Source organism: Diabrotica virgifera, chromosome 5 (genome assembly GCF_917563875.1).
Source record: "Diabrotica virgifera virgifera chromosome 5, PGI_DIABVI_V3a".
Taxonomy (NCBI): Eukaryota; Metazoa; Arthropoda; class Insecta; order Coleoptera; family Chrysomelidae; genus Diabrotica; species Diabrotica virgifera.
The window spans coordinates 207,183,444-207,199,612 of record NC_065447.1 but is presented as its reverse complement, the minus strand read 5'-3'; the positions used below and the strand labels follow the sequence as shown (position 1 = coordinate 207,199,612).

General features: G+C 31.9%; 1 protein-coding gene across 3 annotated transcripts; it reads left to right on the top strand.

The window, feature by feature from the left end:
- Positions 1 to 344: 344 nt before the first annotated feature.
- On the top strand, positions 345 to 15,942 carry LOC126884574 (uncharacterized). Of its 3 annotated transcripts, XM_050650556.1 has the most exons (3): positions 345 to 766; positions 15,054 to 15,307; positions 15,428 to 15,942. In XM_050650556.1, exons 1-3 carry the CDS (start codon positions 604 to 606, stop codon positions 15,569 to 15,571), a joined length of 561 nt encoding a protein of 186 aa, XP_050506513.1. In that variant the 5' UTR covers positions 345 to 603; the 3' UTR covers positions 15,572 to 15,942. The 3 variants fall into 3 exon arrangements, with proteins under 3 accessions (XP_050506513.1, XP_050506512.1, XP_050506514.1); XM_050650555.1 differs by having other exon boundaries at positions 359 to 766; positions 15,054 to 15,942; XM_050650557.1 differs by lacking the exon at positions 345 to 766 and adding an exon at positions 837 to 900 and having other exon boundaries at positions 15,054 to 15,942.
- The last annotated feature ends 227 nt before the right edge of the window (positions 15,943 to 16,169 follow it).

Below are 16,169 nucleotides of genomic sequence, written 5' to 3'. Positions count from 1 at the left end.
GAAGTCTTCTACTACCCTCAATAATTCATCTCTGTTGATGATGATGTTTCCATCTCTATCTGACATTAAAATGACAAAAATAGAGAGGGGTTGTCTAAAAATGTGACGTTTCCGGTCAAGGGTTAAAAACAGATTCAAAAACTTCCAGAGATATAGTCGACACGTACCACGTACCTATTATTTCATCATAGAAATTGAATGATGATATTTGTGCAAAAAACCAACGGACCGGCTATAATATAGGCATAATAGACAATAATATTTATATTTTCGTAGTTTATTACTTATGTATAAGGAGACTTAAAAAATATGTACTGTATGTCATTGATTTTTTTCTTCACAAATTCGTAGTAGGTATTACCTTTGTTTTTTTGCTTGACCCTTTAGTTACAGTTCTTTTACGGCGTAGGTAAACGAGCAGTACCGCGTCGGCGCCACCCGTGATGTAAACAGGCCGTGCTGATCGTACCGCCTTCGGTCGAAAGACAACGCTTTCTCCGCATCTCCGCCGTGTTTTCAACGCTGACGCCAGTACATGCCAACCTGTTGACATAGAGGCAGGTACGACTCAATAAGCGGTTCTAGCGTCGTGTCGCCAAAATCATGGGGGAAAACATGGATTACGATATGAAATTAATAGAGGAAGTGAAGAGATATCCCGAATTGTATGACAGTTCCCAGAGAAACTTCAAAAATAAAGTTCTGAAGGCGGCGTTGTGGAAAGACATCGCTTTCAAAATGAGGAAACAAACGGACGAGTACTCAAGTAAGTATTGCTGATAAAAATATTCTTTGTATTTCTTCCAGCGTGTATTTAGTTATTAAATGTGGTGGTGGTTAAACGTTTGGTTGCTGCTTACGACGAGAAAGTGTGCTTATAGCTGTAGCCTGCCTACCTGAGTACGTACGTGGATGTTGTAAACCGGATAACTGTTTTATTTTATTTTTGCATGGAGTTGTTTTTGCAAAAGACATCGAGGTGGGACCGCTTACGTGAAATTGGAACCGTGATTTAAATGAGCCGTTATTTTTCCACAGTTTGTATTTTATACAAACTGTGGAAATATCACTATGGGCCAATATTAACCGGCCACCTTAAAAATGAGTCATTTTTTATGTCTTATATCTCATAAACCTGTTGTCCGATTTAAGTGATTTTTTTAATATGTTATAGCCTTCTTCCTTGACAATATCGTTATAATAATATTGTTGCTAAATAGGTAAATTTTCATTGTATACTGGGTGTATGAATCAAACTGTGTTTTTTTCTTAAAGTTTGCATCACCCTGTGGAATATTCTAGCATTTGTAGAATACTGAAATTACAACCTAACTATAGCCTCATGCTTTCTCAACGTTTTCTTGTTTGATTGATTCGCTTATGTTGGATAATAAAAAATTTAGGTGTTTTAACAACTAGACAAGTTTTTATCAATACAGGATGTTTAAAAAAAATTGGCAAAGTTTAAGGGGTAATTCTGCATGAAAAAATAATGTCAGTTTGCTTTATAAACTTATGTCCGCAAATGCTTCGTTTCCGAGATAGGGGGTGTTGAAATTTTTCTGATAAACTGACGATTTATTTATTGTTTTAAAACCGGTTGAGATATGCAAATGCAATTTGGTGGGTTTTATGACGTAGTTATTGCATATTTTTTGACATACAATTAAGAATTTAATATTTACCACCATTGGCGCGCGCAAAAAAATGTGCAATAACTACGTATTAAAACCCACCAAATTTCAAGTGCATGTCTCAACTGGTTTTGAAGTAATAAATAAATCGTCAGTTTGTCAGAAAAATTTCAACACCCCCTATCTCGGAAACGAAGCATTTGCGGACATAAATTTATAAATCAAACTGTCATTATTTTTTCATGCAGAATTACCCCTTAAACTTTGCCAAATTTTTTAAAAGACACCCTGTAATGATAAAAAACATGTCTAGTTGTTAAAGCACCTAACTTTTTTATTATACAACATATGCGAATCAATCAAAAACAAAATGTTGAGAAAGCATGAGGCTATAGTTAGGTTTTAATTTCAGTATTCTACAAATGCTAGAATATTCCACAGGGTGATGCAAACTTTAAGAAAAAAACACAGTTTGATTCGTACACCCGGTATACAATGAAAATTTACCTGTTTAGCAACAATATTATTATAACGATATTGTAAAGGAATAAGGCTATAACATATTAAAAAATCACTTAAATCGGACAACAGGTTTAGGAGATATAAGACATCAATAATTATCCATTTTTAAGATGGCCGGTTAATTTTTGCCCAGAGTGTATTAATTTGAATTATGTACATATTTTGTATAGGAGTATACAATGTACAGTGAAAGTTTTTATTTATTAGAATTCCTCTTTGTTAAGCAATTCTGCTTGTGCTTTGGCGCATTGATACCTGTATGGAAGTTTGTTACCCCATCCCATCTGTTATTCCATACTTCTGCCGATTGATGATTTATATCTTCCTATTTTGACCACACGGGTCTCACCCATTCTGCGTATGTGATTATTACATTCTTTTTTCTATTTAGGGTCCATTCGTTTATACACTGTATGTTACATCCTCTTCTAATGTCTTCATTCATTTTTCGATCTCTCAGCGGATTGCCTGTAATTCTTCTCAGTAAAATACTTTTGTACTCTCGTCTCTGCTGTTTCCAGTAGTCTTTGTATTGTGGCTGTATTGGATTTTGTTTCTGATTCATATGTCATTATTGGCCTTACACCTTACGCTGGATTTATAAATTCTTGACTTCCATCTTAGTGTTAATATGACGGCTTCGCCATATACCTAGTGTTATTAAGGCATTCTATCAGTCTACTTTCTTTTTGTACTTGATCTCTCACTTCTTTGTCCAGGTCTCCATAGCTGGACACTTGGACAGAGTAATTCCAATAAGGTATTTGATTGCCATTACTTGTTCAATACCAATGCCATCAATTTCTGTTTTACATCTGATTGGTTCTTTGCTGATTACTATTGTTTTAGTTTTCTGAGATGAGATTTTCATATTAAATTCTTCTGCTCTTATGTTAAATCTATGGACTAGTCCTTTCATCTTTGGCTATCAATATTGCGCCGTCTGCGTAACAAACTATTTTTTACTTCTTTGTTTCCCATGATGTATTCTCTCCCTTTGTTGATACTTTTGATGATTTCATCCATGATTAAATTGAAGAGCATAGAGCTCAATGAGTCCCCATGTTTTATTCCGTTAGGTACTATGTCTAGTATGTTCTGTAAGCCCATCTAGTCTGACTTACATTTTGTTGTTTTGGGAGATGTTTTCAACAGTTTTTATATATAGAGGAACTTCACTATAATATAGAAGATGGATTACTACCTCTTTGAGTCTTACTCTGTGAATTGCTTTCTTCAAGTATGAAAACCCTGTTGTTCATCTGCTAAACTTATCCTCTGATTTATTAGTTCTTGTAAAATTTTTGTTGTCAGTTTTAGGGTAGTGTTTAACCAGTTTATACCTCTGTAGATTTCTGGTTCATTTTTATCTCCTTTTTTGAATAGTAGAATTAGTTCGATCGATCTCCATTCTTCCGGTATTTTACTGTTAATTTTGTTAATTAATGTTGTCAATCGTTCTGTCCTTACTGCTCCACAATATTTCAATAATTCGTTCGGTAATCCGTCTTTACGTGCAGTTTGCCGATAATTTTTGTGATACCTACCTCCTACCTATTTTCTTTTAATAACTGCGGTCCCACCTCTGTATAATATGCTGCATGACATACTGACGCCCTGTGTACTTTTCTTATGTGGTCTCTTGTTGTTTCTCCATTCTCCTACCATTGTTAAAATACTTTTCATACTTTTGTTGGTGGATATTTTTTTATTTTAGTAGTACCTATGTATTAGCATTTTTGCAGCACATAGGTATAGGTCAGTATCAAAAGTACAGCTGCAATATATTGTTTTTATTCTTGTCTTTCATTATTTTATTTAGTTTGTTTCGTTTCAAAAATTTACTGCTCTAACAAATATATTTTCAATTTAAAAAATATATGAAAATATCATTCATAACATCAAGAAAATTCTCGCTTACTATTGTTTTCATAATCTCTCTTACGAATTTCAAAATGCTATCCAATTATTTCTTCTTCTCTAAATCCTCTTCCTCTATATTCTTCTGCTCTTATGTTAAATCTATGGACTAGTCAGAGTCCTTTCAGACTATCTTCATCTTTGGCTATCAATATTGCGCCGTCTGCGCAACAGACTATTTTTTACTTATTTGTTTCCTATGCTGTATTCTCTCCCTTTGTTGGTACTTTTGATGATTTCATCCACGATTAAATTGAAGAGCATAGAGCTCAATGAGTCCCCATGTTTTATTCCGTTACTATGTCTATTAGGTTCTGTAAGTCCATCTAATAGTCTGACTTACATTTTGTTGTTTTGGTAGATGTTTTCAACAGTTTTTATATTTAGGGGAACTTCATTATAATATAGAACATGGATTTACTATCTCTTTGAGTCTTACTCTGTGAATTGCTTTCTTCAAGTACGAAAACCCTGTTGTTCATCTGCTAAACTTATCCTCTGATTTATTAGTTCTTGTAAAATTTTTGTTGTCAGTTTTAGGGTAGTGTTTAACCAGTTTATACCTCTGTAGATTTCTGGTTCATTTTTATCTCCTTTTTTGAATAGTAGAATTAGTTCTATCGATCTCCATTCTTCCGGTATTTTACTGTTTTATAATTTTGGTAATTAATGTTGTCAATCGTTCTGTCCTTACTGCTCCACAATATTTCAGTATGTAATTCGTTTGGTAATCCGTCTCTACGTGCAGTTTGCTCAGTTTGTTGCTAATTTTTGTGATACCTACCTATTTCCTTTTATCTGCGGTCCCACCTCTGTATAATATGCTGCATGACATACTGACGCCCTGTGTACTTTTCTTGTTGTTTCTCTTGTTTTTTCTCCTACCATTGTTAAAATACTTTTCATACTTTTGTTAGTGGATCTTTTTTTATTTTGGTAGTGCCTATGTATGTATGTATTAGCATTTCTGCCGTACATATGTATAGGTCAGTATCAGAAGTGCAGCTGCAATGCATTGTTTTTATTCTTGTCTTTCATTATTTTATTTATTTTGTTTCGTTTCAAAAATTTACTGCTTTAGCAAATATATTTTCAATTTAAAAAATATATGAAAATATCATTCATAAATTCATAACATCAAGAGAATAGGGAATATATTTTTAAATATTAAAATAATATTAAAAAATATAAGGTAACATGATCTTAAAACGCATGCATGCAAAAAAATCAAATATTTTTAACTCATACGCTTATTACGTGGCTTTGAAAATGCTATAAAATTCAAATTTCTTCAGAGACGCGTAAACGGGTCTGACGTCACGACCCACGGTCTACCTGCAATCGACAACAAAACCGCTAGGATATTTCGAAAATATTACATATTTACAAATTCATTCACATTCACTTAAAACTCTTATGTAGAAGTCGAGTGTATAAATAAAAGTTCAAAAGAAATAAAGGTTGTTTTGGGGATTGTATTAACTCCATTTTAATCGTATTTAATTGGAAATTCCAAGGTATTATTTGTGTTCTTGTAGGTATAGTTCATAATCAGTTCATTTAGTTTCAAACTAAAATTGATCAGGTGTTAAGACAAATAAGTAAGAATTATTAATAAGCATGTTTATAACAATAGGTTTTAGTTACTCTTACTTTTATTACAAAAAGTATAATATTGTATTGTTTATTTTTAAGTTTTTTGTTTCTTCTTTGTTATGAATCTAAAATATTTATAAATGATAGGTTTTAGTTTTGTTTATTACAAAATATTACGACTGAAATATATTATGTATTCGGAAATAGGGATGTTCACAAAAAATTAAAAAGTCATTTCAAACATGTAAAACGATTAAGAAACACCCTAGGAATAATTGTCGAAAATTTCAACAAAATTGAAAAAGCCTTTCTATAAAAAATCTTTATTAGAAATCTAGCATTATTTTAAATTTCAAGAACGCTTTTCTATTGGCCTGACGTCACTAGTTGCATACCGCAAGCGCGCGCCATTCTCATAGTGTTACTGTTTACCTGTTTGACGTTTCAGGTCATTTTATTTTGTTCTCTTCTTGTTTTATCAGGGTTAAAGTTGAGTTTTATAGTGAATTTGTTTAGTTTAAAGTGGATAGACTGTTTGTAAGGACATATTTTGGGTTTTACAAAAATAAACAAATAAAATGGAAGAAGGTTTTCAGAAAGCCGATTCGTATAAACTACCGACTGTAGTGTAGATGTAACAATGGTGTATGATTTATTGGCATCTTGTAAAAAAATAAATCTACCACAGCTTTACTGAGTGTATATTCCATATAATTTTCCATGTCTTCTTTAAGCTAAAAAAATAAATGCTTAATACTCCACAAAAAAAAATAGAGAAAGTTGTATGCATGCATTGTACGCATGCATATTGTATACATACATACATTGGCTGGTTATTACTTTACCTTGGTTAGGTGTATTAAAAATATTTTTATTCTTCTTCATGTGCCTTGTCCGTTGTGGACGTTGGCTATCATCATGGCAATTTTAATTTCATTTGAGGCGTTTCTGAATAACTCGATCGATTTTTGTCCAAATCATTGGCGTAAGTTTTTAAGACATGAGTGTCTTTTCTTCCGGGTCCGCGTTTGCTCTCTATTTTACCTTGCGTTATCAGTTGGAGTATACGATATTTATCATGCCTCATGATATGACCGAAATATTTAAGATTTCGTTTCTTAATTGTAAAAGAGATTTCTTTTTGTTTTCCCATTCGACGCAATACCTGTACGTTGGTGTGGGTGGCCCAGGATATTTTGAGGATACGTGGGTACACCCACATCTCGAATGCCTCTAGCTTTTTCATTAATGTTTCCATTATTGTCCAGGCCTCTGCGCCATATAGCAAAACCGGAAATAATAACATTTTAGCAGCCGCATTTTTAGTGGGAGAGATATTATGTCGCAATGGGTGAAAATATTTCTCATGCATATTGTTAAATGTTATGTCCTTTTCAACTCTAGATCTTATTTCGGTTGTTTCGTATTTCGAGTTGACAACTGTTCCAAGGTAAAAAATATTTTTAAACTTGGGTATTATACATTTTCATTTCAAACATCTTTTCACTAAATTATTAATGATTTTAATATAATATAAAGTCATACCTACATCCACATGTAGTTATTTCAAGGTTTACTTTTACTGTATGTATTATTAGAATCCCGTTTTTAGGAATATCCCAGTTTAAGGAATACAAATTTGAGGTCCCGAAACTTTTTCATTTACTCTTTAAGGGGGTAGGTGCAAAATCTTGGTCCACTGCTATTTAAATTCATTCATTTTTTTCGAATCCTGAGAAAACTAATAAGTATTTTTGAAAAATGTAAATGCAAAAAGAACAATTACATTATTACTAAGGGCCGAAAGTCTCTGGAAAACTTCTATAATGTTTATTTTATTAAGTTAGTTCTTTAAGTTAGTTATTTTAAGTTCTAGCTGCAACAAACCATTTCTTTTTCTGTTTTAAATTAGCTGGAACGGTAATAAAAATCTTGTCAGAACTGTTTTTTGATGTATTTACACACCCAGGAACAAAACACCACTTATTTGGCTTTATTTTTAATAATTAAATACGTAAAAAACTGCGCACATTCAAATACACTGAGTAAATAAGTATACAAAACTAGTCGTCGATCAAAGACGTTACGACTGCTGACGTCACAGACCGTAGCCTCGCTGCAGGGTACCGTTTTTCTAGCCTCCAAGAAAATCAACATTATGAACTCATTTATCTTAAAAAATATACATTTTTAAACAGTTTTATGATTGTTACGTTTTTATATACCTTGTAATCTATTGAATTTAACTATATTTAAAAATTAGTGAACATCCCTATTATAATAAGAATAAGGGACGAACGTTTTGGATTTAAAACGTTGTGTTGGTAGAAAATCGAGACCGAGGGCTAAAATCTAATCTATCAACCAAATAACCAATGCACATGTACAGTTGCAAATGTTTCTATTTAGGGCCGGTTGTTCGAACGCTAATCAACAATGATCATTATCAAATATTTAATTACTGTCACCAACTGTCAATGTCAACTTTGTTTGGGTTGCTGAAAACATAATTGATTACAATTATGAAATTACTTAATCAATTGTGTTAATCATTGTTATGTTAATCTCATAATTATAATCAATTATGTTTTCAGCAACCCAATAAAAGTTGACATTGACAGTAGTTGGTGACAGTAATTAAATATTTGATAGTGATCATTGTTGATTAGCGTTCGAACAACCGGCCCTTAATCTAACAATAAAACACTGGAAAGGTTTGTTTTCTATACTTCCACAAAATTTATTACAACTAAGTGACTACAGCTGTTTCGGCAGAGTGCTTTTCTCAATGAGACGTTTGTTTTGAGAAACAAAGTTTGTTTTGAGTGGCTTTTTTCATCGAGAAAGGCATTCTGCCGAATCAGCTGTAGTCACTTATATAAATTTTGTGGAAGTAGGTATAGAAAACAAACGTTTTCAGTGTTTTATTGTTAGATAAAATGAACTTCCATCAAGTAACGGTCGAATCCATCAATTGTTTCTATTTAAAAAATAAGTGTTTTTTGCGTAGCAGATACAGACTTTGAAAGTAATTTAAAATTTACTTATAAATATTTGGATAGAATATGGCGCAGGTCTTATCGACAGTTTGATTAGTATTATTGCAATAGCACAAGACTTTTGAAGTGTAAATATTTTCCCCCATCTATTTGGCTCTGCTAATAATTATTAAGAATAAATGGAATAAAACTTTGATAAAATAAAGTTTTATCCATAAAATATTTTTTATTTCTTTATGTGAGAATGAAATTCAAATTTTAAACTAAATATACCTATGCCTATTTATATATTTTAATAAAACATTTCTTTTTATATGTAATTTTTTAGTAGTATGTATCTATGTACGTACTTACATAACTTTATAATGTAATTTGGCATTTGAGATACATAGGTTGTAAAATAAAAATGTATTTCCGTAAACTAAAAACAATATTATAAATAAATGAAAATCTGGAAATAAATGAAAATAAAATAAAAAAAAATAAATAAAATTTCAAAATATTGTCTTCACAGTGCACGTCTGGCACTAGCCAAACGAGAACATTGGCAAATATCATGGTTGGTGACGTCAGACCCAATCGCAGGCTTTTGAAGTTGTTTGAAATGGTAAATTAGGGCGCGCAACTATTATAAGTTATTGTACGTAAACTATTAATTATTAAGACGTAATATTTTGAACATAATATTTTTAAACATAAATTAACAATTTTATGCAAAAATATTTTTATGTGCAAGTTCCCTATTCTCGCCTGCTATTATTTTCATAATCTCTCTTTCGAATTTCAAAATGCTATCCTCTAATTTTTTTTATTAATTATTTATGTTTACATTGCATATCTAAAAACGGATCTTATTTTATTTTTGTTGTTTTACATACTTATTAATGTCTTGCTTCGCGACAGATTTGTGTTCACGCCGTATTCGCTGCGTGCATGACTGACGCGACACCTAACGTAGTCGCCACGACATCTTTGACGACCACAATTTGACGTTAAACATAATATGATACACATATGACATATTTGACGTTAATATGTAATACCTATTTATTTACCATTTTTGATCAAATTTGTTATACAAACAATAAGTAGTGTGTTCGCGGAGACAGTCAGGGACGAAATAGGTCCAGATGCGGTCGTTGCATATGCGGTCAAGGTAATTTTCGTTGCAAAAGCGGTCAATCCAAAATATTTTGGCAGGTAACGTTGCACTTGCGATCAGACATTTTACTTAAAAGCTAGAAATGTAATGGAGAAATCTTACGACTAGGTCGAAGCGCGTGAAGCGACATTCTGAGTGAAATAAAAAAATGTAACAGAAAAAGATACAAACTGAAGACGGGATTCAACCCTACGTTAAATACAGTAAACGCAATTTGAAAAAGAGAAATTCCTCTCAAAATTTTGTGATTTACGATCCTTGAACAAATACATATAGTTATTTATGGTGAGCGTTGAGTGACATGGGTTGGTGGTACAGGTATACATTTCAAAAACCCTTTCAGCTGGGCAAACCAGGGAATACATCAGTGTCGTCGTAATTTTGTGGTCTAATTACGTTGGGTTTTAATTTTTATCATTGTGTGAATTAACCAACTACTAATATTTTTAACGGCCCCACTGGCGCGGTGTAATAAATATTCTTGAAGGTAGGATGTCCAACCATGTGTGTGACCCATCTTATCACAAAGTAAATATTACTAATTTTACAGTCCTGTGGAGTTGTACTGTGCTCTCTGTCGTTCTCACTATATTATATTATTATCTCTCTTTGCCGACGTCTAAATTTTTAAATACCTGAAGCTCGTATCAACACGCGCTTCGACCTAGTCGTCAGATTTCGTCTTAAGAAGGTCGTAAATTAGTCACCACCCGAGTTATTAGCAGGCCCGGTCGATCCTATTGAAATATTTTAATCCGCTTATCTATATTTCGAACAATAGGTAATGAAAACAGTAATGACTAAACCACAATAATCCCCTCATTACGGATTTTTGGAAAGTTTGTATTTGCTTAATTATAAAGGTTGGGGGGAGAATTGCCAAAATCTAAATATAAAAACAAATGCATATTATTTGTATATTGTTAGTTTGAGAGATTGTTTAGTGCAGTACGTAACAACTTTTAATAATGGAAAATTTTGAAATGATTGAAACCACCAAGGGAAAACCTTCTGCTCTTCACGCTGGATATGAGTATCGAAAATATAGGAAGAATAAGGAAGATGTTGTAACTTGGGTATGTGTAATAGAACGTCATGTCACCACAACTGTAAAGGGAGGATGAAGACAAAACTCACGCAATTACTCGAAGTCAACCAACACACTTGTGTCCCCGATGTAGCTCTCTTAGAAGTAAAAAAGGCTACGTACATTTCAAAAATAAAAAAGGCTACGTACATTATTTCAAAAAAGAGAGCTCGAGAAGAAGACACTCCAACCCCAGACATTTACAGGGAAGAGTTCGAAAAACTATTTACAAAAGAACTCGATTTTGTAAGTGAAATTCCTTTGTATGCCTCATGTAAGTCTACACTTTGTCGTTCAAGACATTTACAAACTGGTGTCGGACCAGAACCAGCGTCGTCTATTGAAATAGATATCCCACTGGAAATGTTGACATTAGAAGGTGGTCACTGTTTTTTGTGTTTTGACGGTACTGAAGAAGGAGAAAGAATTTTATGTTTTTCGAATTCGAAAGCAAAGGAAACGTTAGCAACAAAAACAGATTTTTTGTCGACGGTACATTTAAGAGCTCCTCCAAACAGTTTACACAAATATATACCATGCATGTTGATATGGGCAGCACTAACGACGAAACAAGAATTGTTCCTGTGTTGTATGCGGTTCTACCAAACAAAAAAATGAAAACGTATAGAAGGCTGTTTACAATACTGACAAAAAAACTAGGCGGATGGAAACCAACAACAGTGACGCTTGATTTTGAAGATGCTGTTATTCAAGCTCAAAACTGTTTCCCAGATGTTATACTGCATGGATGCAACTACCATTTTAATCAGTCGTTTTGGAGGAACATTCAGTCGATCGGACCGACAACACAATACAATAACGTTAGACTTTATTTAAGAATGTGTTCTGCATTGGCATACTTACCTTTGGAGCAAATAGAAGACGGGTGGCTAATTATTCAATCCGATTCTCCGGAAGATGAAAATTTGACAAAATTTTATGATTACTTCGTTAACTAATGGCTAGAAAATCCAGTGATTAGCATGAATATGTGGAACTGCCATGGCCTCCGACACCGAACAAATAATGCCGTGGAAGGATGGAACAACCGGTTAAACAGAATGTTAAAGAAACTTCATCCAAACATATAGATTCTCATAAAAAATTTAAGAAAAGAAGCAGAATATTTCGATTTCATATTAAATAGAATGGACCTAAACCTAGAAAATAATAAACGAAAGAAAATGTATATTCAACTGGATAATAGGATAAAGAGTGATAAACAGAACTATTGCAGCGCTCTTGTGTTTCATTGAGAAAGTAACATACGTTAACTGTAGAAAGAGGACACTTAGGCAGTCTCAAAAATACCATACTTAATGGGTCTTATTCCATTCATAACAAAGATACTGGGTGTTTAATCTATATTGCCATTTTCTTAATTGGTTCATAACTTTTTAACCACAGTGTATATTTATTTTATATTTGGCACGCAAATATCATTTAAGTTGTACAAAAAACTAATTTATTTACAATTGTAAAAAATCCAGGTCCGGATTAAAAAATATTGGAAAAATGTTCCGACCCAAAAACAACACCGGTTTTTAATCCGGTCCTGGATTTTTTACAATTGTAAATAAATTAGTTTATTGTACACCTTAAATGATATTTGCGTGCCACATATAAAATAAATATACAGTGTGGTTAAAAAGTTATGAACCAATTAAAAAAATGGCAAAATACATAAAACACCCAATATCTTTGTTATTAATGGAGTAAGACCCATTAAGTATGGTATTTTTGAGACCACCTAAGTGTCCTCTTTCTACAGTTAACGTATGTTACTTTCCCAACGAAACACCCTGTATAAAATCAATTTTGGTGTCCGTGGCAAATATTTATAAATTTCACTAAAAAAAACATTAAAATAAAAAAATTACAAAAAAACAAAGATAAAAAAATAGATAAAAAAAGTTAAAAAAAAAGATAAAAAAAAACAAAAAAAAATAAACATGCCTATGATTTATCATAGCCAGCCCTACCCATTTTTAAATTTATAATACTTTTTAACATTTGACACAAACAGTAAGGTAGCTAATTTATATAGAAATAATCAACAATTCGCTAATATTTTATTTATGTGACACTAAGGTTTATTAAATCAACTATCTTCACTTTTTTAATTAGTTCACATAATCTCACTAGACTCTCAAAAGGAGCAAGTTTTTTTATATCAAAATCCTTTTTGCCGTAATAAAATTATTAGTAAGCATTTTCTCCTCTTATCAACGTCTATGGTAAATATTATTTAAATCTTACAAAAAATTTGGTTATAGAATTATTAATGTGATAGTGGTAGAAAAAGGTAAAAATATTATTTGTTTATTAGGCAATGACCGCACATGCAACGATAAAATCAACATATTTTTGTATGACCGCAAATGCAACGATAATAGCCGTGATCGCAAATGCTACGACCGCATCTGCAACGACACCGTCAGGGACTGTATGTACCTATTGTTAAATCCAATGGGGATTATGTTGAAGGGTGCCACTAGCAGAGCTGGATGACGAAGAATAAAGCATTTCAACGTAAGAAAGAAGATTATCAAGATCGTATACTTTTGGGGCATGTCTCTTATTATATCACTAATTTTTTAAGTGACTATTTGTGAATTTGGTAACTAATTTTTGTTAAACATGGAATAATCTTCGTATTTGCAAAATTTTTGATTTCCTTTCCTTGGTAACTTTCGTTGGAATTAACAATGTTGTTTCTTTGTTTCTACAATCTTTCATTTGGTACATTATAATTAAATATACAGTGAGCACGTAAAGGTTGGAATAAATTCATTTTCTCGAGAATGGACGATTTTGGAAACAAATCCTGAAACAGGTCAATTTTTATTTTTAAATTGCGACTTTTTGACATATGTGTCATACTAGTGACGTCACCCATCTGGGCGTGATGACGTCATCTATAATTTTTTTAAATGAGAATAGGGGTTGTGTGATAGCTTATTTGAAAGGTAATTCAATTCTCTATTCAGTAATATAAACATTAACATAATTAATTAACAAATTGAGTACAATATAAACATTAACATAATTAATTAACAAATGTACCAGTAAGAACTTTCAACACGAAAAATCTCAGTTTTAAAATACTATTTACCATTTTTAATTCTTATTAAATTGGTGGATTCTGCATCTGAGATTCTTCAATTTGTTAGTAGATGTCGCTGTATCGCGTCTGATGGGAAATTTGAATTATTTTTCAGATTCCCTTTAAAATGATGGTAGAGCTGTTTTTCGGTCCAGAGGTAGGCACACTAACGAAAGCTACTGAGGACGCCTGAAATGGTAGAAACAGCCTGTCTAGCTGGTGTGCAACCCTCTGAATCGAAAACAAGCAAAACCATCATTTATTATATTTATTATTAACATAATTATTTATACAGAGTGTCCAAAAAAATATTTTTTTAATTAAATTTATTGACATAAGAAGAATGTGTGTAATTTATTTAACTTAACATTTTACTGCTATCAGAAAACAGGAAGTAATGTTTATTTAACAAATAAATATCGTTTTTTTTTTGTTTAAATTCAATATTAAAGCCTTGACACTTTCTTGAATCATTGTTTGACAGTTTGAACATTTAATTTAAGGGAAAAGCAATGATTATTTTTCAGATAAACATTTTTTTCTGTTTTCTAAGAGCAGTAAAATGTATTTTGGACTAAATAAATTACATACATGCATTCTTCTTTTTATGTCAATAAATTTAATTAAAAAAATTAGACACCCTGTATAAATAGTTATGTAAATGTTTATATTACTGAATAGAGAATTAAATTACCTTTCAAATGAGCTATCACACGACCCCTATTCCCATTTAAAAAAATCATCGATGACGTCATCACGCCCAGATGGGTGACGTCACTAGTATGATATATATGCGAAAAAGTCGAAATTTAAAAATTAAAATTGACCTGTTTCGGGATTTTTTCCCAAATCGTCCATTCTCGAGAAAATGAATTTATTCCAACCTTTACTTGCTCACTGTATACATAGTTAGAAAGTTTTAGCAAATAAGGCAGCTGCAGCTTTTCCCTTATTATTTATTTATCTATGTTACCATATAAATCGATTTTAGTATTATAGTATAAAGTGTCGTTATTTTTCTTTTTAGTTAAAACAGTCCGCATGAGATGGAAAAGCCTACGAGACTCTTACGTCAAAGAAATTAAATACAAAATGGCAGTCAGCAGTGGACATATCCTTAAGCCTCGTAAAAACTGGCGTTACAGCAACTGTATGACATTTCTTGCTCCGTTCCTAGCAATAAGTTTTCCAAACACCAGCAAAATAAAAGACGAATCCTGCGAAATAAAAGAAGAAGTTAGTGATCAAAGTGAGCCAACCGATCCAACATATTTCTTGAATGTAAGTTCGGGCCCAGAGGAAAACTACGGCCATTTTCTAAGTGCTTTATTGGACTATTCTAATAATCATAATTCTACTGTGTTCAAAACTGATGATGGTGATATCGATTCGTTCTTTAAGGGTGTTGCTGATACAGTAAAGAAGCTTAGTGCTGTCAACCAGGTTTTTATCCAGAGGAGTGTAGTAAATATGGTATTGGATATTAAACTTAGAGAAGCTCATGAAAAAGCAAATATTCTTAGAGAATCTGGCGACAATGATTAACTTGCGTTTAGATCCCGTTGATTAAACAAAATATCTAAAGGTAATTTACCTATCTAAATAAAAATATCTGAATCAGATTTTCTAAAAACTTTAGATAAAAAAATCTCAATATCTAAATATTTTAGTAGATATTATTGTAACATATAAGTTTTTTAAATGCCGTTCATTGCTGAATTCTATAGTATTGTAAACTTTTGTACATTTTGTACTCAGTTTTGTATTTTGTTCCTTTGGTATTTTTCTCATGTACTTAAATTGTCTGGCTAGGTTGTCAGATCTATGCAACTTTGTTTTATGTAAACTACAGTGCGTCCATAAAGTAACGCATAAATTCATTATTTCATAAACCGGTGACTTAAATAAAAAAAATCCAAATTTTGGCATATATATCATACTAGTGACGTCATCCATCTGGGTGATGACGTAATAGATGTTTTTTTTAATGAGAATAGAGGTCATGTAATAGCTAATTTGAAAGGGTATTTAATTCTCTGTTTACTAATGTAAACATTAACATAATTATTTATACAGGGTGTCCAAATTTTTTTTAATTATATTAATTGACACAATAAAATGAATGTATGTAATTTGTTTAATT